The sequence below is a fragment of the Nilaparvata lugens genome, chromosome 1 (genome assembly GCF_014356525.2).
Source record: "Nilaparvata lugens isolate BPH chromosome 1, ASM1435652v1, whole genome shotgun sequence".
NCBI lineage: Eukaryota > Metazoa > Arthropoda > Insecta > Hemiptera > Delphacidae > Nilaparvata > Nilaparvata lugens.
Window position 1 is genome coordinate 22,395,397 of NC_052504.1, and position 22,699 is coordinate 22,418,095.

General features: G+C 32.9%; 1 protein-coding gene across 1 annotated transcript; it reads right to left on the minus strand.

The window, feature by feature from the left end:
* Window positions 1-25: 25 nt before the first annotated feature.
* LOC111061496 (transcription elongation factor B polypeptide 3) lies at window positions 26-20,487 on the minus strand. Its single transcript, XM_039422235.1, has 9 exons — window positions 19,762-20,487; window positions 16,970-18,416; window positions 15,937-16,163; window positions 11,217-11,416; window positions 9,472-9,566; window positions 7,754-7,953; window positions 6,743-6,892; window positions 5,740-5,896; window positions 26-2,457 (listed from the first exon to the last, which is right to left on the minus strand). Exons 1-9 carry the CDS (start codon window positions 19,837-19,839, stop codon window positions 2,387-2,389), a joined length of 2,625 nt encoding a protein of 874 aa, XP_039278169.1. The 5' UTR covers window positions 19,840-20,487; the 3' UTR covers window positions 26-2,386.
* Window positions 20,488-22,699: the final 2,212 nt, after the last annotated feature.

Genomic DNA, 22,699 nt, shown 5'->3' on the forward strand with positions numbered 1-22,699 from the left:
TAAAGTATGAAATAAAAATACAGCATTTCAAAGAAACAATTCGTATATTCGAGATGAGTTGTACATAGTGTGTAATGAAAGTATATCAGCGAAAATATCTTTTAAACAATAAACCAACAATGAAAAAGAAGACTGGTTATTTATATATTGAGCAGAGATTTTATATAATGAAAAATGAATCTAAAGAAGAAAGGTTTGTTTATTTTCTGTATAGTTGAGAGTCCGATCTCACAAAGTGTCAAATATACAGACTGACCCAAAAATTACTACCAATGCAACCAAGTTTATGATGAGCAGTGATGATTTCTGGGTCACTCTGTATATAATTATATTAATATAACTGCACAATTGGCTTGGTGAATTGATAATTTGAAGAAACTTAATCAACGTTAGTAGATTGATGTAGTTTCTATGTAGTTTGGCTTCCGATATCGCACAGCGACAAATGTCATCTCAATATCAATATCTCAAAGCCTGTTGAAAAGTTTGATATAAAAAAATGGATAAGCATTTATTCACTAAATAATTATCAAGAAGATTGTGATCTACTAAACGTGGTTTTGTACTAAACAGTAAAATTTTTAAAATCACTATACAGTGTGACACTAGTTATTTGAAACAAGTTTTTTCACCCAAAAGTCATGCAATTCTGTAATATTAAAATATTTCAACAAACAAATTTCAAGAGTGAAGTACTATAATACAAATTGGAAATAATGTAATTTAATAGTATTAATCAATTCAATTGCAAATTGTGCACAATTCATTGAATTTTTTCTCAATATTAGTTTAAGAAGATGCTTATATCACAAGAAAGTGCATAAGATGCACTTCAGTGTATTTGTAAATCAAATTAATAATCAACTACAAAACTAATATTTCTTTTATTTCTATAACAACTGTATCGACCTTCTTCTTAGAATATAAAATCACAATGTTTAGCGTTCTCAAAGTAGAATGGCTCTTTATTGCAATGTCGATAAAAATTATTAAAAAATATCATTTTAGCAATAAGGGATATTTTTCTACCACGCATGGTATAATAATATCGAGATGGTAGAATAATATCGAGATTAGACGTCAAACAATGACAGAATTATTACAAAATGAAGGAGATGAAGTTCCAAACAATCAGATTAATAATAAATAGAACTATGAATCACAAAGAAAGTCAAATAATATGGGATGTTATGATACAAAGAAAAAAATTAAAAAAATTAAGAAATATACTAATATAATTGGAAAGTCGAATAATAGAACAATTTACCACTAAAATCCTTATTTATTAAGATGATTGTGCAAAACAGATGACAGTCGAGTGACAGCAATAATAAAATATTAGGCTAGGCCAATTCACATGCATAACAAATAATTAGAAGTCTAGTGTACCTGGAAATCTATTTGAGATAGAACGGTCTACATGGACTGAGATTGTACAGCACAAAATTACCCCCTCATAAATTTAAATTGCGAAAATCGGAAAAGATAATCCATTAAAAACGGAATTTCCCCCAAGTTTCGATTTTTACGAAAATTCGAATGTTTTTGAAAAATTTCAACTCGGGACACTCAATGAGGATAGAGAACTCCAAATTATTTAATTATCATTTTGATCGAAATTGTATTATATAAAGAAGGTAAGAGTGAGTTTTTCTGTCAGATTGCTTGATTTGACAAAAATCGCAAAAAAACTAGAAAAGGAAAAACAAATCAAATTTTCAGAGACCGGTGTTTCTAACCGTTCACATAAAACAAGGAATAAAATTGGTTTACATAAACCAAGTAATAAGTTTTAGTGTTCTCAAGAACCATGCAGCTGAATACAGAGGCCAGCAAATTTCGTTTTACCCCATTAGACTTTCCTTTCTGGGCGTTTAGAATTCTAATCCCAAGCGAGGCAAGAACAGCACTCGCGCTAGTATTGAATGTGGACATTATGACAATGTAATAAAAATAACTGGATAACTAAGCAGTATGTTGTATGATATCGTACTCCGCATTTTGCTGAAAATACTTATTATGAACATGATCACGCATGTATGTCAAATTATAAAATTTAAAACTATAGAGACATTCGGTCATAATAAACATAAAATTTCAGAAACAAAAGTGAATGCTGTTTGACAAAAATTATAAACCTAATTACGTATATAGATGTCTAACATTATAATTATTATAGCGTAAATTTGGCCAAATTGAAATAAAATTTCAGAAACAACAGTGAAATCAACACTAAAATTAAATTGAAAGTTAATAGCCATTCTACGATGGAACTCCTGCCAACTCTTACACACTTAAAAAAGTTGGTGCATTCTACACAGACATTGTTAAAGGATAAAAAATTCAGCCATTCAGTCTAAAACGTTGGTACAGTCTTATTCACTCATTACCACTTCTTTCGGTTTCCTTTCATAAATTGAAGTGTTTTCGCCATCAGCGGAGCTTTCTTCTTTTTCACTGGAAAAACATATAATAAATTAATAAAATCGCAATGAATTTGCGATTCAAAACACTTTGAATTCCGCGGGAGATCAACATGGATTCACAGAGTTCTAGCTTAAACAGCTGCGTGAGACCATTGTGTAACCACATAGTGTGATGCCTAGTGAGTCTCCTGTGATATCACAGATCCTATTCTAATGCATTTCACATGGAAGGGCATGACCAATAGTCTATGAAACACGCATTGGCCGGCTAATAGTGGGACCACACTGGTCTCACAAAGCGGTAAGGGCGGTTGCAGATGAATCACAATCGCATGAGGGATGTCGGACTGACATACCACAGAACAATACGACTAACGCAGAGAGTCTTTCACACTACATTTGAGAAAACGCTAATTAGTGCAATTGTGGTACAGAAGCTAGGGGAAGCGAGATGATCAAACCAATGGTACCACAATCGCAAGGAAAATAATCGCTACCACAGCGCGCAACCAGGACTTCCTATATACCGGACCTGCGTCTACAAAAAAAAAAAAAAAAAATGTCCGCCGTATGTGGTGGCCGGCATTGATATCTTAAACGGGAACTAGACGAACTGAGATTTTGACAAACTGAAACGCTCTCTAACAGCTGATAAGTGATTTTTTTCTCAGTAGGAATTTCTATAAGACCACCACATACGGCGACCATTTTTTTTCTAGGCTCAGGTTCGTTAGAATATAGAGGAGGTCCTGGCGCAACGCCATGTGGAAGTATCGGTGGTTTCAGTGGCACTGTCAATGCATTCCATATGCGCTGCGTTTGTGGTACCACAGAAGGAAAATAGTAGCTTCCATATCCCACATGCGATTGTGGTTCGTCTGCAACCGGCCTGAATGTCTGTATTATCACAAAGGTCTGAGTATTTCAAATAAATGAGTATGAGGTTTAGTGTTGCAGCAATGATAATATAGGTAATAATAACATAAAATATGAGCAAATTCATGAAGATCAAATAAGCAATGTAATAATGATAATAGTAAAAATAGTGTTTTCTGTTGATAAATAATTCAATTGGCATTACTTCAAGATGTTCAAAGCTCAAATGTATTTGGTTCAGATAGTTCAAAACATTGTCATTCTAAATGAGATATTTATGAAGATAAAAAACATATTCTCAAACACGGTGATGTGGTGTCACATTGGATTCACACGGCCTATCATATTTTATATTGAGAAACTGTTACTGGCCGTGTGTGACCAATGTGTCAACACAGATATTTATGTTTACCGACTTATTTTTCTCAAATTTTTTTTTGTTATTATAATTGTCACCTGGTCATATGGGACATATATATGAATCATATATTTATCTCATATTGATCAGGATTTTAGTTTTAAATTGTAAAAGTTTAATGAACAGTGTTTTTGTCCTTGAACAATTTTTGTCATCGACAGAAAGATTGTTTATTTCATTTGTTGTCAAAATTAATAATAGATCTATTTTGTTTTTAATAACAAACGTGCCGCTTGTGCGACTGATAAAAATATGTAGCCTACTTGAAATGGCTTTCATGTTTGGCATTGACTGAGTTATATTTAATACCCAAAATTTTACTTTTGGGTCAGTGTGTGAGCTCGTTCGTTAGGACTGTGAGTAAAGTCCGGCTGTTCTGGTGAAGGGGATAGATTTTGCTCTTGTTTTTATAATACAGTTTTCCTGTCGCAGTTCGGGCAGTTTAAAGAGAATTGTATTATTGAATAGGACGGGATCTGAACGCATTTCATTAGATCAGTTATTTTGATTTTTAATTAATAATTAACGCCGCGAAATACCAGTGGATGCCAAAGTGGGAAGCTATTTCAAAAAGGTAGGTGACTACTGAATCATTGTTCTTAAATTTTTCATAACCACAAACATTGAATCCTCATTAGCAGCAAGAGAGTGTTTCCCCATTAATTCATATAAAATATTGTTTTATAATCAAATTAATCTTGTTTTGTTCAAATTTAATATGTTAAAGACTCATTAAAGTTCTAGTTATTCTGTTCATTTTTTGTATTCATAGTTCTTTTTCCCTTACATATTGGGTGTAGGCAAATATTGCTTACATAATTAATATACATAAGAAAAAAATGGCTCGAATGGAACATTTTCATTTGGTATTTGTGGCACTTAAAATACTAAAATCCAGACCGCATCAGGAGTTTTTCAAGAGTTTTTTCAGGCGTCAACCAAATCAGCCAATAGGAGAGCTTCCTGCCCTGCTGACTTTATTTCTAGTGAAATTTCAAGATTTTTCAAATTTCCTTGATATCATTGACTGACTTGATCAATTGAGATTTTAGCGGGCGCAGTCTTGTGTTGTCGTATTTTTCAATTAATAAACATGGAAATGATATAACACTTTTTCTAATTCGCCCATCTCAAGTGGGTAGAAGTGTGGTAACACATAAAACTCATGTATTTACTATTACTATTACAGTATTATTATACTACAGTACTTTTATAGTTGGCGTTTTCACGCCTTTGTGGGTGATCTGTTTCTTCATCTGTTTGTTGGGTTTGCATGGGAGGGGTACGTCACTTATCAGGGGCGGGAAGGGGTGTCTTGATCTCTAAGGGGTGGTATAGGGATAGGGGGGAGAAATGTAGTTCCTTTCTTAGTGGGGGGGGGTGTAGTCTCATTATTATTATCATTATTAAAAATGTCAACAAGTTTAACCGATCTATTCAAGTACTGCAAAGTACATATGCCTATTCCTACATTAGACTCATTCTCGCACACAGGCAGTAATGCCTCTGCGAGAGTAAATATTCCTTAATATATATTTGTATATCTGCTGTCATTTCTGTGGTGCTGAAAGTGCATTGTAAAGTGTATTCTTATTTTTATGCTGTACCACGGTAATCGCTTGTATAACTTATGAAATAAACAACTTTTGAAATCATAAACGAGAAATTAGCAGATTTTCAAGGATTTGCCGTTTTTAATCTCATTAAAAAAATAATTTAAATTTGAAATTGATGATACTACATCAAGAGCAGGTATAAGGTGAGCGATAAATGACACTACATCAAGGGAAGATATAAGGTGAGCGATATGTAGGCTACATTAAATACAGTTTAAATAGAATTTTCATTCTGTTAAAGTGGTATGAACAGACATGCTACACTCAATCAACTCTTCTCAAATGTAATGTGGACATTGGTTAATACCAAATTTATTGTCTTAAATCGAATACGATTACCAGATATGGCGTTTTCTGTAATAAAGTTAACTAATGAAAGCTTGAAATAGGATGAAAGACTTACGTAACGCAGAATTAGAGTTGTTGAAACGTGATGCGGCCTGTGGTGGGGGAGGCACCACAGCCTTGGCAACTTCGCCTGAGCTTGAGTGGCCTCCAATCATAGCCTTGGCAACCAGTTCGTGCTTTTGAGACGATGCAGATGATGTTCCAAATTTTGCCTGCAAATTAATGTCATTTAATCAGTTTTTGAGATTTATGCTATAGCAAGCGCATAATGAGAAGGCACCTGGTTTTTATTGTTGACAATAGTTTTCAAATGACAGCCAAGGGCCTTTTGTTATGCGCTATGTATAGCAAATTCTAACACTGGACATCCGAGTTAATAAAATAATGAATTTATTATAATACTATCACGAATTATTATTTAGTTATAACAACAACAACAGAGAGCAACATACTTAGCCCAAAACCGTTTTTCTATCGAATTTTATTAACAGTAACATGTCCAAAAGATAGGTAACATTTCGCTTCCAAGAATTAAAGTTTCTATAGTTCAAGAGACCAACTAGTTTATCTATGATTTAAATAATTCAAGTCAAATCAGATCAACAAATAGGCTAAAGAAACAAAAAAACAAATAGAAAGTAAATTAATAGCATATAGAAAAGATAGCACAAGAAGATATCCCATGGTGTATATAAAGGGTAGGGTGTTCATGTTCCAATGAACATATTGAATCTATGTGACGCTGGTAGTTATATATTGTGTTGTTCTGACATTGTCACCCGGCCAAAACAGTAATAATAGACAGTAGTCGACAGGAATCGGCTTGAGTTGACAAAAATTGGTTTGAAATTTGGAACAAAACTACCTAATACCATCGGATATCTTCTTATACTATATTTTCTCTATGTTAATAGGTAGTGAATTTATTTGGCTTCTATAGAACCATTCCATAATAATATCGAATCCAAAAAAATGCGGAAAAATTGTTACAAATGAGCTGTTTACTACAAAATTATCTATTGATAATGAATTAAATTAATGTATACACCACTACAAACCTGTTTCCTTGCAATGTTTCGAGGAGGCTTGACAACTGAGTCCACATATGCTAGTTTGGTCTTTTTTATAGGAATACTTTCAATTATCTTCTTTTGTGTTACTTTTTCAGTAAGCTCTTTAAATTTTTTCTCCCTCTGATCGAAGCATCGCTGAAAAATGACGAAATATTGTAATTTTACAGTTGTTAAATTTTCAATTATAAAGCAGCATGCACATAGGGACAAAATTTGCTTACACTAGCTTCCGGGAGGGCGGAATTGGAAATGTCCGGAACTTGAATGTACATGACATTCCTAATTCCGTGTTTTGCTTCAAAGGCATGGTTCTGAAGTGTTAAGCTTCCGGTTGAGTGTCCACAAATAGACAAATGGTGTGGGTTCATTCTTTTTTCTATTGCGGAAACTAATATACTCATCAAGTGACTTTGTAAGAAGAAATTATGCTATATGTGATTCTAAGACTAAGCAGCCAGTCTGAAAATGCCACACAACTTAGAAGAACACGTGTCACAGTGAGTACACTATCATTTTGTGATTCTCACAGAGAAGCTCAACTAGTAAATCAATAAGACAGAAATTTCATATAACCGAACAAATAATTTCAATAGGGGAGTACTTAAACATATACTTCAGCGTTATGCATCTTAAAGAAAACCAGGGGCATATTTTATGGAAATTTAGAAGTCCTTCAATACAGGGATAATTGACTACGTTGCCTACACAGTACACGTACACAGCTTATTGTATACTCGCCGTTATGAAGCGAGCAATTTCAACAGCCAGCTCTTCTCAAGTTTGAAATTTGAATGGCTAGAATTGATATGATCAATATTAAAAAAATTTCATTTCAATTAGCCATTTTCATAGGCAATTTTCAACGAATACATGAAACTCTTCACATAAATCTGCCATCTAACAATATAATCATTTTTATATCATTACTTGATTGGATTGATGAATTCATCAATTCATTAATTTAAAACTGAATGTAATTGATGAATATAACATTACCAGATAGAGATCTCGCCAGGACTCCATTTCTTCGCGATTTTGGCCACGAAAATCCTTTTTACAATGGAACTCCCACAGCTCGTCGGAATCGCCTATCAGGTAGGGATTGTGATGTTCCAGTTGGTACAACTGTTCGGATGTTGCTCGTTCCAGAACTGGCTTCAGCAGGTCATAAGGCACTCCTCCAGTATACTCCAACGCTAAATATTAAAAGACAAACCATATAGCTGCAAACTAATAGAGCCATTAACCATATATGTAATCATATACCAACCTAAAACTCTTCATAATTTGACAAAAAGGGCCGGTTTCCGAGCTCGGGATTTAGCTAAGTTCTAGACTTTAAACAGCTGGAGTCAGAAAATAGGTAGTCTTAGTTTTTATGATAATCTTTATTTTCTCTTTTCTATAATTGGAATAATTTTTCTTTGAAGAAATGAAACATTCCTAGATAATTCAAAATAGCTGAAACTTAACACAATTTTCTCTTTATTTTATTTTGTGTTCAGTTTTCTAGTTTTTAGAAATTTAAATTATACGTGGACTACGACTACACCCCGTTTCGGAAAGCCAATTTCCTGACTCCAGCTGTTAAAAGTCTAGAACTTAGCTAAATTCCTAGCTCGGGAACCGGCCCTTAGGTGCTATAGTGAGGTTCAGGTTACAAAGGCAGTGGAGAAATATAGGAGAGTGTCTGTTGCCGATCCTATGTCTTTCCACTGACTTCTATAGAGGATAGCAGATAGCAGTACCGGTGTATTTGATGTAATATGAACTGTTCATTCTTGTTAAAAATTATCAATTATATCCAATTCAATAAAAAATATTTTTCAATGATTGAAAAATAATTTTTCTTGATTTAGATAGATAATTTGTTACTTAATTGTATTTCTACATTGTTAAAACCGATCTGGAAACGTTGCGGAGCTAGAAAAGGAAAGCGCTATCAGTTTTGTCGGTTGATAGACAAGAATAGCAATACCAAAATTAATCATATACTGTCATTATAACGTGAACCTCACTATAGGAGTTGTAGTAAAAGGCCAATTCTGAGGGGAAAAGTTTTAAAAATATAGAACAGAAATTTGACATAGATATATTTTGCCAGAGCTCCATTTATCACAGACTTTCAGGAATATTTTAAACTAAGTATGTAATATATAGAATATTTCCAAGTTTGCTCTTGATATCAGTGGCATCTTGATATAAATTTAGCTACACGAGATTTTTTCTAATAATTAGCATGGAACTAAAAACGAAAACAGATATGAAAATGTTTATTGGTGTTATAATGTGAATTTACAACAATAGGCCTACTCATAACATCCGGAGACCGAGGCTTTAATAACTAGGAATGCAAACCACAAGATTAGTTTAACCACATAGGTCAACAATTACTATTGATATTCAATGTTATTTTTCATAAACAGTAAGCATAAACTCTACCCTTGAATCAGAATGAATAGAATTTTCAAGTCAACTCGAATAACCCAAGTTGACTATTCAAATAAAGCAGCACAAAATAGAAACATTCTCAGCAAATTACCTGTCTTAGGCCCATGAGCACAATCTACGTTTAACGCTAAACTAGGTTTACGAGAAGATATGGTCACATTTATTATATTGTGTTACATTTCAAGTTTAAACAAAAAGCTTTGAACGTGAATAGAACATAGGGGGCTTAGAAAGAGAACCAGAACATTTTCAATAATAATTACCATCGATATTTTCGCGTAGAACATGCACACACAACGTAAACAGAGAAGGTATTTTGGTGTTTCCAGCACCACGATTACCGGAGAAAACCTTCATTCTGAAATGGAATTGAGAATAGATTAGTTAAAATTAAAGCACAACAGAAATCATGATTGATATCAATGATTATGCAACTACACTTTCATGTTATCTACAATGCATTCTCGCTTCAATATAATTTGGTGAGTATTGATTAGTTATGGTAGGCTAATAGATTGTTTTTTTTTCAATTTCAATCTGTTGGTGAGGATATCCTTATTCGTAAGGTGTTCCTGTTCGACCCAAATACATGGGGAATGTTGTGAACAAACCGTTTATATTACGGTGGGCTAAATACTATTTTATTTGATTTTTTTTTCAATTTATCAAGTCCAAGAGAGTGTAAAATCCGAGCACAGTTCAATCGTTTACAGCCAGCTTCTAACAATAATATCATTTCCTTGTTGATATCTGAGGAATTTGAGGCCTGATCAATACAAGAGACCAACGTTTCAATATCTTCTTGAGGCCAACATCTCACTTGTAGAGCCGACACGAATTATCTTTGAGAATTTTTAACTACAAGCCATCGAAAACAATCATGGGCAGAACATAAAAGCAGATCTGACACAAAACACTTCAACAAAAAATACATTAATGAATAGATATATAGTCAGTCAACAAACTATTAAAAAACATTATGAATTTGAGATTAAGAACTGACACCTAACCAAAGACTCATTTTCAAAATAATCTGAACACTTTCAAAATGTACTACACCAACTTAACGTATTTGGTACGAAAAACGAGTGACCCAGAATAACGGGAACTTTTAAAAACGCCATGAAACAAAAGTGGAAAGGGCAAAAATGATTTTATTCAAACTAATGTAAAGTTCAAGACTTGCCATTTGAGAATTATTAATAACATCTTTCACTTTTTGATAATTACTTCATTAAGATGGCTTCCTCCTGCACGAATACACTCTTGAAATCTGTGTTGAGTTTCCTGAAAGATTGCTGCAACATTTCAGCTGGGATATTGTTAATTCCATTCTGAATTGTCTGTTATAATTCAAAAGTTATTGGTCAAGTTGTGAAAACTTGATTTTGAGATAGCTCCAAAAACAGAAAATCGCAGGAGGACAGTTCGCCATGGGACCATAAAACGCAATCTAATCGTGAGATTACACGGTTACCTTACTTGCACAGTTGCCATTAAGTGCCGTGCAATGTGGATTTCGCATACAATTTGAGCAATAATTTTTAATTAATTAAAATTAAAACAAATTCAAAATTTAATTCGCGATATCCCAAATGAGATATTGCAGCGATCAATGAGGAATCGTCAAGACAGATTTGAACAATCAGGAGGAAGCCATTTAAATGAAGTAATTGTCAAAAAGTGATAGATGTTATTAATAATTTCTTAAATGGCAAGCCTTGAACTTCACATTTGTTTAAATTAAATCATTTTTGCCCTTCCCACTTTTGTTTTATGGTGTTTTTAAAAGTTCCCGTTATTCTGGGTCACCCGTTACAAACTCACACAAAACATTTTTGGAATAAGTTCCACCAACAGCTGGAAATGAAATGAAAATTTTAAAAATCTTTATCTGGCACAAGCTCACAGAGAATGAATAGCTTGATTTATAATGTCGAGAGCCTAAAGAATAACACGATACACGCAAAAAATACGGATAACAGTGTATGATTGATGATAGGCCTACCTTTGACCCTTGGTTGAAAGTATGCTAGAGAGAGCTTCTTCTTGAGTGAGCTCCTTGTTGGTCTTGAATGGACTGACTTGATCGGGGTAGGAAGGCGAATAGGAGGGCATGGGTCGGTAATTGGCCGAGATTTCCGGTAAGGTGGCCGCCAAGTCCACATCCAGTGGCTTCAGCTTGATATTAGATGACAGAAGATCTTGCTGAAATACAAGAGGTCAAGTTCAGTATGTACGTGGAAAATAGTTGATCATTTACCATGAAATTTGTTAAATATTTTGAACAGCTATTTCAATTGTGATTCTTTCAGAGTTTTAATTGAATAACCAGAACCATAGACAAATAATGAAGACATCTTTTCTCTACATAATATTTTCTCTATGCCAGAGATTAGTTCAGAACTATCAAAACTAATAAATCTTCAGAAAAATATTATGACGTACAATATCATTGTTTTTATTTAAATAATTTTGTCTGGAAAATTACCTACAAACAATAATGAAAATATCTCTGTGATTGTGTACAATGGGAGATAATTCCTTACTTGGTTGAGTGTTCCAATATAATCGAAAATTATTTTCACCTATTTTCTACCAATTATTGTAATTATTAAAAGATCAGTGATCCAATATACAAGGGAAGATGAACTAACTCCATTAATACAGCACTCAATATCAAGGTGTGTGTACTCGATCTGTATCAATCAATCAAATTCTTTTATTGCTGTAACATTTTTTCAAAATGCATAACAAAGTCAAAACATATAAAACAGATAAGTTAAAACAGTCAAAAGATCACAGATTATGTATCACATATTATCTAACAGTTTATTTTTATTATATGGACATTTTTCAACAAGGAAAGTTTTTATTCTATTCTTAAGACATTTAGTCTCTAGACATTTAAAATTATCAGGTAAATTATTAAACAGTCTGATGCCATACTCAATAAAACCATTTAGTGTGTATGAATAATTACATTGATTCACTCTAAGAGCAGACGCATTCCTAGTAAAATTATTATGAACAGTAGCCTATTATTCAAAGGAATAAATGCCAAATTCTTCTTAATATACATTAAACACTCAAAAGCATAGATAGCAGAGACAGTTTATATTTTCATTTGTTGGAATAGAGGTTTACAATGTGTTTGACCATGGACATGAGCAATCACTCTTATTGCACGCTTTTGCAAAACAGTCTCTTAACGTTAGTGTCATTCCCCCAGGCAACAATACCATAAGACAAATGGCTATGTACATACGCATAATAAACAGTAATTAGTACAACTGGGTTAACAACGAATTTCAAACGGTTCAATAAAAATAAACCTTTAGATACTCTCTTAAACTAGTAGTTATGTGAACAGTAGACCTCGCGCTCAGTGAGTTACATTGACCTGTTGTTATGTTTTCTCAACTCTCTTAAACTAGTAGTTATGTGAACAGTAGACCTCGCGCTCAGTGAGTTACATTGACCTGTTGTTATGTTTTCTCAAAAATTAATAAATAATTTATCAATTAAAATGTCTAGAAAAAATCCTAAATAAACATAGAGCTTTCTGTCCTATATCGTACCGTGACGTGTCGTCCCGGAATGTGAGTGTGAGCGCTGTTATCAGGTCTGGCTGCAACTGTCTACAACGTTAATGGAAAGATACAATTTTCAAGATGTTGGATGTTTTTGAACGGGTAGTATTATAGTCAACTGTCTACTAACGTTAATGGAAAGATACATTTTCAAGATGTTCGATGTTTTTGAACGGGTAGTATTATAGTCCACTAGACAGCTGATTTATGATGAATAATTCTATAGTCTGATTTTTACGGTCATATTGGCGTATGAAGGAGGCTCCTTTTTCCTTTTATATTATCCTTGAATTGCAAAATTTCCAAAAACCTTGTATATACGTCGACGCACAATTTAAAAAGGAACATACCTGTCAAATTTCATGAAAATCTATTACCGCGTTTCGCCGTAAATGCGCAACATAAAAACATACAAACATTTAAACATTAAGAGAAATGCCAAACCGTCGACTTGAATCTCAGACCTCACTTCGCTCGGTCAATAATAAGTTTACATGAGTCTCCCACTTAAGATTATACTGTAAAGTGATGCCCAAAAATTTTTTATTGTCACTACTAGAAGTGAAGCCAAAATCCAACATTTGGGTTTTGTCCTTGTTAAGACAGAGTGAATTTGCAGCAGACCAGTCTTCAACAATTAAATTAACACAATTTTGAGAGTAATTTAACAATTATTACATTTGATCTGAATAGCCAAGTCATCAGCAAACATGAATGACTTAAAAAAATCATTGCTTATGGCAGCTGGAAGATCATTAACATAAATGATAAAAAGAAGTGGCCCCAGTGTAGAACCTTGAGGGACACCAAATCTCACTTCAGAAAATTTTGAGAAGCAGTTGTTATAAAAGACTGCCTGAAATCTATCATTTAAGTAAGAGGAAATCAGATTGACTGCATTATTATCAAAGCCATAAAACCTCAGTTTCTGCAATATCATGCTTTATAGTATTAAACGCCTTGGACATATCAAAGAAACTGCCCTTAACTCTATTCCTCTCATCAATGGAATACATGCAGTGCTTCATAAATTCAGAGATAGCCATTCCAGTTCCTCTAAAAGGTCTAAACCCATATTGACTATCACTGAAAAGACTGAAAATTGATAGAAATAAATCATCTGGTTTTGATAATATAAGGTTAAAAGAAATATTGTTCTTGAAGGATGACATGGTTTCATTTTTACAATTGCTTATAAATTAATAAAATTATCAAATCCCGAAGTATACCTGACCTTATGAAAGTTTCTGTTGTCCGACCCATCCATAAAAATGGTGAATTCTCTAATTTTAAGAATTTTAGGCCAATTGCCATATTAGCAATTTTTGAAAAAAATTTCGAAAAATATATTGACGAGAGGATGAATTTATTCCTGCATAAGCATAATATCATCAATGATTTTCAATATGGTTTTATGAAAGGGTTAGGTACAAATAAATTGTTGTCAAATTTGTCTAATTATATATATATGGTAACTTGAAGGATAATGTTCATAACCTGTCTTTTTATAGATTTTTCAAAAGCATTTGACACTATAGATCATAAAATTTTATTACAAAAGCTATCTAGTGTTGGTATAAGAGGACCTGTACTCAGCTTATTTGAAAGTTATCTGGAGAATAGAAAATTTGTTGTTAAAATTGGGAACTATTTACGTCAAGAAAGGACTTCAAATGTGGGAGTGCCTCAAGGATCAGTCCTGGGACCTTTGCTGTTTTTACTTTACACAAATGACTTACCTAGATGTTTGATTCACTGTAAGATTTTTATGTTTGCAGATGATATATTGTTGATTTCCTCTCATAAATCGTTAGATGTGGCCGAAACCCGGTTACAACATGATACCAATACTCTAGCTAAATGGTGTCATAATAATTGTCTAAATATAAATGTCACCAAAACCAAGGTGCTACATATAACCTCATCCTACATGAAAAGAATTAGGGAACTCAAAGTTAAGCACCATTGCTGTGAATGTTTCCAACTGCAGGAGCAAGATATTTTCATATGTACAAGAGATTGTCAGTTTATATCGAATTGTATAAATTATAAGTATTTAGGAGTAACAGTTGACAGTTATTTTCGTTGGGATATTCATATAAAAAATGTTTGTAATAGACTCAAACAGGTATTGGCCAAAATGTATTATATTAAAGATTTAATACCTAATAAAGTGAAGAGGATGATGTATATAGCCTTGGGAGAGTCTGTTATGAGATATGGATTGCAAGGGTGGGGATTTGCTAGCAATGTTTATCTTAGGAGAATATCTTCGGTACAGAGGAAGATTTTACGTTTGGTCAGCAATTCTCAGGGAGATATTTTATATGAGAACCTTTTGAATAGATGCAAGGTTTTGAATATAAAAGGTATATTTCTGTTTACTTTGATTTTAGAAAATTACTTCTGCAAAAAATATTTAGTTATGAATGTTAATCGATATGATTTAAGGAATGAGAGGTATGTTGTACCATTTATTTCAAATAATTTAGCCAGAAACACCTTAATCTACATTGTACCAAGAACTTTCAATGATTTACCCGATAATTGTGCTGAGTTTGTTAATATGCGCCTGTTGAAAAGAAATTTAAAGATTTGGTTGAATAATTTCACTTTAGATGTAACATAATGTAACTCATTATTAATGTATTGTATTGTTGTAATTCATTCTGTTCTATTTTTTGTATGTAAGTTCAGGTTGACTATATATTATAATACTCTTTAGATTTTTGAGAGCTGAGCCAACAATTAATTAATTAATATCATGATAATTTTAACTGTTAAGTAAATTCTGTAAATAAATTTGACAGTGTAATAAACTGATAAGTGAATTTAACTGTTAAGTGAAAATAAAGTTCACTGATATATGTATAATTATATTTGAATTTACATGTTTTGTATAATAGTACCTTGTCAAGCAGCCTCTTTGAGGTTCGCTTAAGGTAGCTTATTTATTCAATAAACGTTTTTTCTATTCTATTATATTATTTTTTCAAAGTATTCAATCATTTGCACATACAAAATCAGCGCATGCTCTGTAACTCTATAAAGTAACACTAAATTCCACAAAAAATTCATAGACCATGTTCTCAGAAATAAGAATGAGCATTGGATGCTATCAGATGAGTGTTTTACCTCGTTATTTGACAAAAACGGTGATGAGGAATTCGACATTATTCTTGGAGATGGTGATGAAGATGCCCTCGATTCTTTAGATTTGCTGAACGATTTTGCTTTATCTTTGCTTGGAGATGTAATGGGTGATGAATCCGACTTATTAGATGTTCCATTAACATCAGATGATTTTTTCTTTTTCTTAACTGGGCCTGTCATACCAAGCAGAGCTGCACCAAAGCTAGCACCTGTAAGAAAAACATTATATATTTAATTTCGTTCATTCAAATCATATTTCAAAAGATGGTCAATTCCAACGTTAGTTTGTCTACTAACTTTGGGTCAATTCGATAACTTCATTATCAATAAATATTCTTAGAAGAATAATAATTTGGAACATAATATTCACAATTTTTAAGTGATTACAATACATCCAAAACTCAAGTTTAACAACATCTAGGACTTTTCCATAATGGAAAAACAACTACTATATTTTTGTAGATTTGAATAACTAATTTTTTCTGGAAATATAGTACGACCATCAAAATAGCATGACGTCAGTTTTATGAAAGTGAGTTACATTTGTGCAACACATTTTAGTACGTGATAAAATATAGTTTTCATTTTATTAAGAAACCTTTCAAAGCTAATTCATTAAAAATCTTTTGTTTAGAATGTAACGATTTTTATTTAAAAAAGAGACTTTCATATAAAATAAAAAGCAGAAACCCCATTCAATACCGAAAACAATAAGATTTTATACAAATGATATTCATGCAGATATAGCCTAATATTCTAGAAAAACATGAATTAAATTCTACGATATGCCTACTTCACTCTACAAACAATTAGAATAACTTATTTCAAATTGTAAAATGAAATAGAAAAAATTGAATTACTGAATGAAGCTTATAAAATGACCTTCATCATTTAATGAAATTAATTCTAACATAATAAACAGAGTTTTCAAGTCATCATTTGAACAACAAAATGATAGTGACTCCATAATAAGTCATGCAATATGATTGGTATCAATTCAAAAACAGTAACACACCTGATCCACTGTGGATTCCTTCCTCCTCAGACGGCTTTTCAACTTTTATTTTCACTTTGGATTCAACAATTTCCTCTTTTACTTTTACTTCATTTAATGAGTTGAAAGATTTTCTAGATGAGTCAATATGCGAGTCTTTTCGTGGAGATCGTTCACTATGATCCTCCGAAATCTTCTCTTTCTTCACCTTGACTTGGTCATCAGCTGCCTTTGAAGAACTGCTCGATCTATGATTGCTGCTTGATCTCGAACTCGAAGTTCTCTCCTTAGATGACGAATGTCGACTTTTGTTGTCTGTATCCTTGATTCCGTTTTTTTCTACTCTACCTTCGCGGCTCTTACTTCTATCGCTTGAAGAATTAGCACTGGAACTTTTATTATCAGACTTTGGTTTGGTATGGTCTTTGCCATTCTTACTACTCGTGTGACTAGAATGCGAACTACCGTTTTCTCTGCGATCCCTATCTCTAACCCTACTATCACTATGATTACTACTGCTACTTTTTTCCGAATGATGACTTCTAGATGACGAATGTTTACGATCATCACCCTTTGAATGGTGTCTACTACTATTACTATGTTTATCACCTTGAGAACTGATCTTTGATTCATCATCTGAATCATCTGACTTGGGTTCTTCCTTGATTTTGATAGTTTCTTCTTCGCTGCTTTCTTCCTCCTCAGCTCCAGATGCCTCTCTGTCACTGTTATTTGGAGATGATCCCCTCTCAGATTCCGCCGCAGCCGAACTTCTTGACCCTTGTTCATCTTCAGAGTTATTATCATCACAGTCTTCAGCTGCACTTTCTTCATCATCTGATGTCTCTGGTTCAGTTTTGACGATTGATGTGTCAAATCCAGACGAGCTTCTCTTGCTAGCTTTTGTCTCCTCCTCACTAGAGTTGGACTCCTTGTCAGATGTGGGCGAATATGACGATTTACGTCTTCTTTTCTTGGAACTTACAGCCCTATCATCATTTTCAGAGTTGGAATCTTTCCTCCTTTTACCACTAGAGGAATTTTCTCTTGATCTTTCAGATTTACTAGAGCTACGATAACCATGTTTCTCTCTTCTATCATCCTCTCGACTACTTTTATTTTGATCTTTCCTCTTTCTATCCCTGTCGATTGAGTCAGAAAGAGGCTTTCGTTCACTATTCTGCGATGATTCATCCCGACGATTTGTGTCTTCTTTTCTTGACGAATTTTCCTTTTTGTTTTTGTCTGTATGATTGGAGTTATTCTCTCCATCGGAAGCATCATCACTTTGGCCATTATTTTCTTCCGCGATGACCATTAATTTCCATTTATGAACTAGAAATTTTGCTGCTTCAGCAACCTCTCCGCCATACTTTCTCAATGCGTTGACAGACTTTCCAATGCCAGTTTCCTGTAGATGCTGAACAGTCACCGGAAGTGCATGCAGTCTTTGAATGCAGCGCTTCATCTGAAACACAATTTTGTTGTAAAATATACAATTTTTTAAATTATGCTACATTGAACTTTAATAGACGTGACACCAAATGGTCATGAACCAATGTGTCACAAATAACATAGTGCCTTTTTATTATGAATTCTATTCTAATTCCAAATTCCAAGATATAGTCCTAGGCTAAATAGACTAATAGTAGCCTAGACTATTTGAAAAATCAGTAGTATTGTCTTGGTAGTTGATTAATGAATGAGTAGGCCTACATAACATAATTGGAAGCCCCTAGCATTGCAACAATTTGTATTCTGTGTTTCAAAAATAACTCAAAACTCATTAATTGCTGGTTTATGTTTTTCCAAAAACTTTATAACGTTTACGGTAGGGTAAACATTTAATAAAAATATTGATAGGTAAATAAATACATTTTAAAATAGACCTATTACTTCTTCATCTCAATCTAAGGTAAACTTATCAACTCACAGAATGAATAACAAGGTACCGTAGGTGAATGGTTAGCCATAATTCAATAATAATAATACAAAGCGTACTCATCTGAGCATCGGATTTTAACAATATAAATAGCCTACGGATAAGGTACCATAAATTATAGCACATAAAGACCTCCAGCATCAACAATATTGAATAATGTGATAATATCGCTGCAATGTAAGAAAAATATAAAAATAGGTATATTAAAAATTTACACTACTTAATTATATAGATACAGATGAACTTACTTGAATGATTAATTTTCTAAAATATTATAAAGCCATTGAAGAAATTTAGATACCTACACAGATTTAGTATTATGTGTCACAATCAATTGTTTTTATAGTTTTAATCAACAAGGTTCTTCACAATAATTGTTTCAATATGTTTTCAAGTTAGGTAATACGTTATTCTGTTCAATGTTAATATTAAATAGGTCAAAAAAACTTATACTGGTAATTTCCAAAGATATTGATTAATAATTTAATTACATGGTAAATTGGATTAACACCTATACAATTTTAATTAGGGATATTGTAACAAGTTAATAATGACTTGCCAAAAATGGTAAGTATTACACTAGAAAAGTGACATTGATGTGCAACTGTATTGTAGGAAAGAAAAAAGTATCATCCACTAGGTAAAGTAAGTTTCTTAAATTCATAAATTAGGTAAAAATTAAATTTAATTCAACTTGCAATTACTTTCACCTAGATGAAACTGCCACCTTGGCAACGTAAGAAGTTATTTTTTAGGGTGCATCAACACTAAATTTAAGGATGCCTGTATTAAAGCTTATTTTTAAACAGAAGAAAAAGAGAATAGTTTTCTTTTGCTACGAAGAATGAGGAAATAAATTATAATTACTTACCCGTGCTGCATTTTCCGGGCATCTGTCAATGTCTCTCTGATAGTGAAGAATATTTTCTGTAATGCTTTTACTTGACATTTTGACAATTTTCTGAAAACAGAGTGATCACCAATCTTATTTTTACAGGTACAATGACACAATAACTAAATATTAATAAAATGTAAGATCCATCACACTAACTCCGAACCAACATGTTGGCATACGATATCAAGCTTGAAGTCTTGAACTGAGGATACATCGTCATATGGTGTGGTCTGTCGTGCGGTACAAGTTTCAATTCCCCATTCAAGACATCCAATTTCAGACTATTATAGGCTCTTACTCGTTCTTTGTCATTTCTCTCTCTACCATCACGATATAGCACTATACACTGTCCAGTTGTCGATATATTTATCGATATTATTTAATAAACAATAGTTTATTGTAAATAATGTATTAGTATTTATAATGTAAACATTTTTGGTTAAATGTTCTACCTTCTATCTTGTTTAGAAATTCCTATAGCCTACTTGACTGAATCTTTAGTAAATTTCTAGCTTTAGGTTGTTTTGGAGTTTAGAATGATTTTAAAAGGTTGTGCTATCGAACGAATAATATCGATATCACAAGATAACTTTAGGATTTACCCTACAACCACTATATTTATATATAATCTCAGTCTCACCAGCACACATCACATCACAGTCACAACCAACACCACCACCACCACGGATACGGTGTAGTGTATTGGTGATTGGAGTAGGGGTTACAGTACAAAAATCAAAATATCGCATCCGAGAAAACCATAAGAGATCTAACACTCGAACTATATGAGTATAAACATAACCCAAAGAACATAATAAAACCTGATGATTTGTAAAGTGAAAAGTAGGTTAGGAATTAAGTTTCTGTCTTCAAATGGAAATAATGATGGTATTAGTTGAATTATTCGATAATTTGAAAGCAGAAAGCTTGCATCTCAGGAAATTTTTGAATTACATAGTCTGATTACACGCCACCGTATAGTTTTCAGGGATGCGATATTTTGTCCACCATACTTTTCAGCTGCAGAATGCACGTAGGAGAAATCAACTGATTTACATTGTTCGCAGACAACTGGATAAGAAGCACTTTTTTCTGAAATTGGAATTGCTCGATGAAAAATGACAGTTCTTAGATTATCCGATAATTGCTCCAAACGTTACTGCAGACGGGCATATGGCTGCAGTAGAATCTGCTTGTTGAATTGAATTTACTACAAAATTGATACTATTTAATTGGAATTACTTGAACAATTGAAATTCGGATATGGAAACATCAACCTCAATAATCGCTATAAATTGGAGGACCAAAGAAGTAAAAAATTAAATCTAGTTCTCCTGGAAAAGTTTCAGCGTAATTGATTTTAGAGAAAAAAATACTTTTCAGAATTCGGTTGAAATTGAAAAATTGTAAAATATGTTTTTCTTTTGAATATCACTTAGAATCGAGGAATAAGTGATATACTAATTGAAAATAACAGGAAAACTCCTTTACATTGATTTTTTAATATCTTCAAATGTTTTTTTTTAAATTGAGTAATGCATTTAAATACTGTATTGGATACTGTACTGAAGATGATTTTGTTCATGATACAAAATTCAAAAGCCTACATGAAATTCTTTACTTACTAAAAATGTCCCTGACTCGAAATATGAGTGGTTGGAAAAAGAGAGAAAACTGTTGAAAAATGATTTAAATAATCTACAAATGACGCAAAATTCGAAAAACTGAATTTGGTCTTTTTTTAATGTTGAAATGAATGACTTTGTCTATGCAATATAATATACTGAATTATAATTATGTTGATTACTGTTGCACAAGATTATGTTATCTGGATCGAATATTTGATCTGCAAAAACCCATTGCTATAGAAGAACCAGTTTTCTACACTTTATTTGCTTCACTGAAATTTCAGTTTCTTCGGAAAAGATACAATTTTAAGCAAGTTTGTTGCTCTGGCAACATCTTAGAGTTAGAAAAGGAACGATTTCCGTCAGACAGATAAGAATAGCAAAACATTGTTAAGCAGATCCTGTCTTCATAAGGTGAATCTCACTATGATGGAGAGGTACACTTTTCACTGTATTCAATTTTTACATTTACAGGTCAGCTATAAAGGCATTCCACAGTGTCCGTACTTTGCCTACCAGGGGTGATGTGCATGATCATGGCACCAGAGGCAGGCTGAGGCTGGACCTGCCATATTGTAGATTGGGGAGGACCCAGAGCAGCCTCATCTACCAGCCAGCTAAAATTTTGAACAAGCTGCCAGTTTCAGCCAGGACTCTGCCAGAGATAGTCTTGAAGAGGAGACTGAGGGCTTACCTTCAGGAGAACCCCTTTTATTCAATGAGGGAGTTATATGACTATGATTGTGAAATACTTCTTGCATTTGTAGTCTTGCTGCTTTTTGAGTTTGATGTGTATTTTTGTTCTTGACCTGTCCTATGACAGTTTTTTATGTTCTTGACTTGTTCACTTGTGGCCATACTTATGACCACGCCATGAACAGAAACTCATTATTATTATTATTATAGTGGTGTAAGTGAAGAAAATAGACTACGCAAACACGTTGAAGAACACATTCAGATAAATGGAAGTTTGTCAACTTTCTTGACGTGAAATCGCTCAACCACATAGCAAGGCATTTAGTGTATCCGTTCATGGAATAAAAACTAAATTTTCTTCAGTACGAATAATGGAATAGTTGATACCGAATTATCAGTATCTCTGAGAAAATTCCAATTACGGTCTGAATTGAATAAAGTAAATCGGGGGTTTGTTTTGACTAATAATTATTCGCTGTTGATCAATCAAAGATACTGAAAATTTTTTCAAAATATTTTAAATATCAAATTAATATTTTTCTATGAATTTTCAGTTTGGATTTTAGTGGATTATTGGTAGAAAGTTGAAA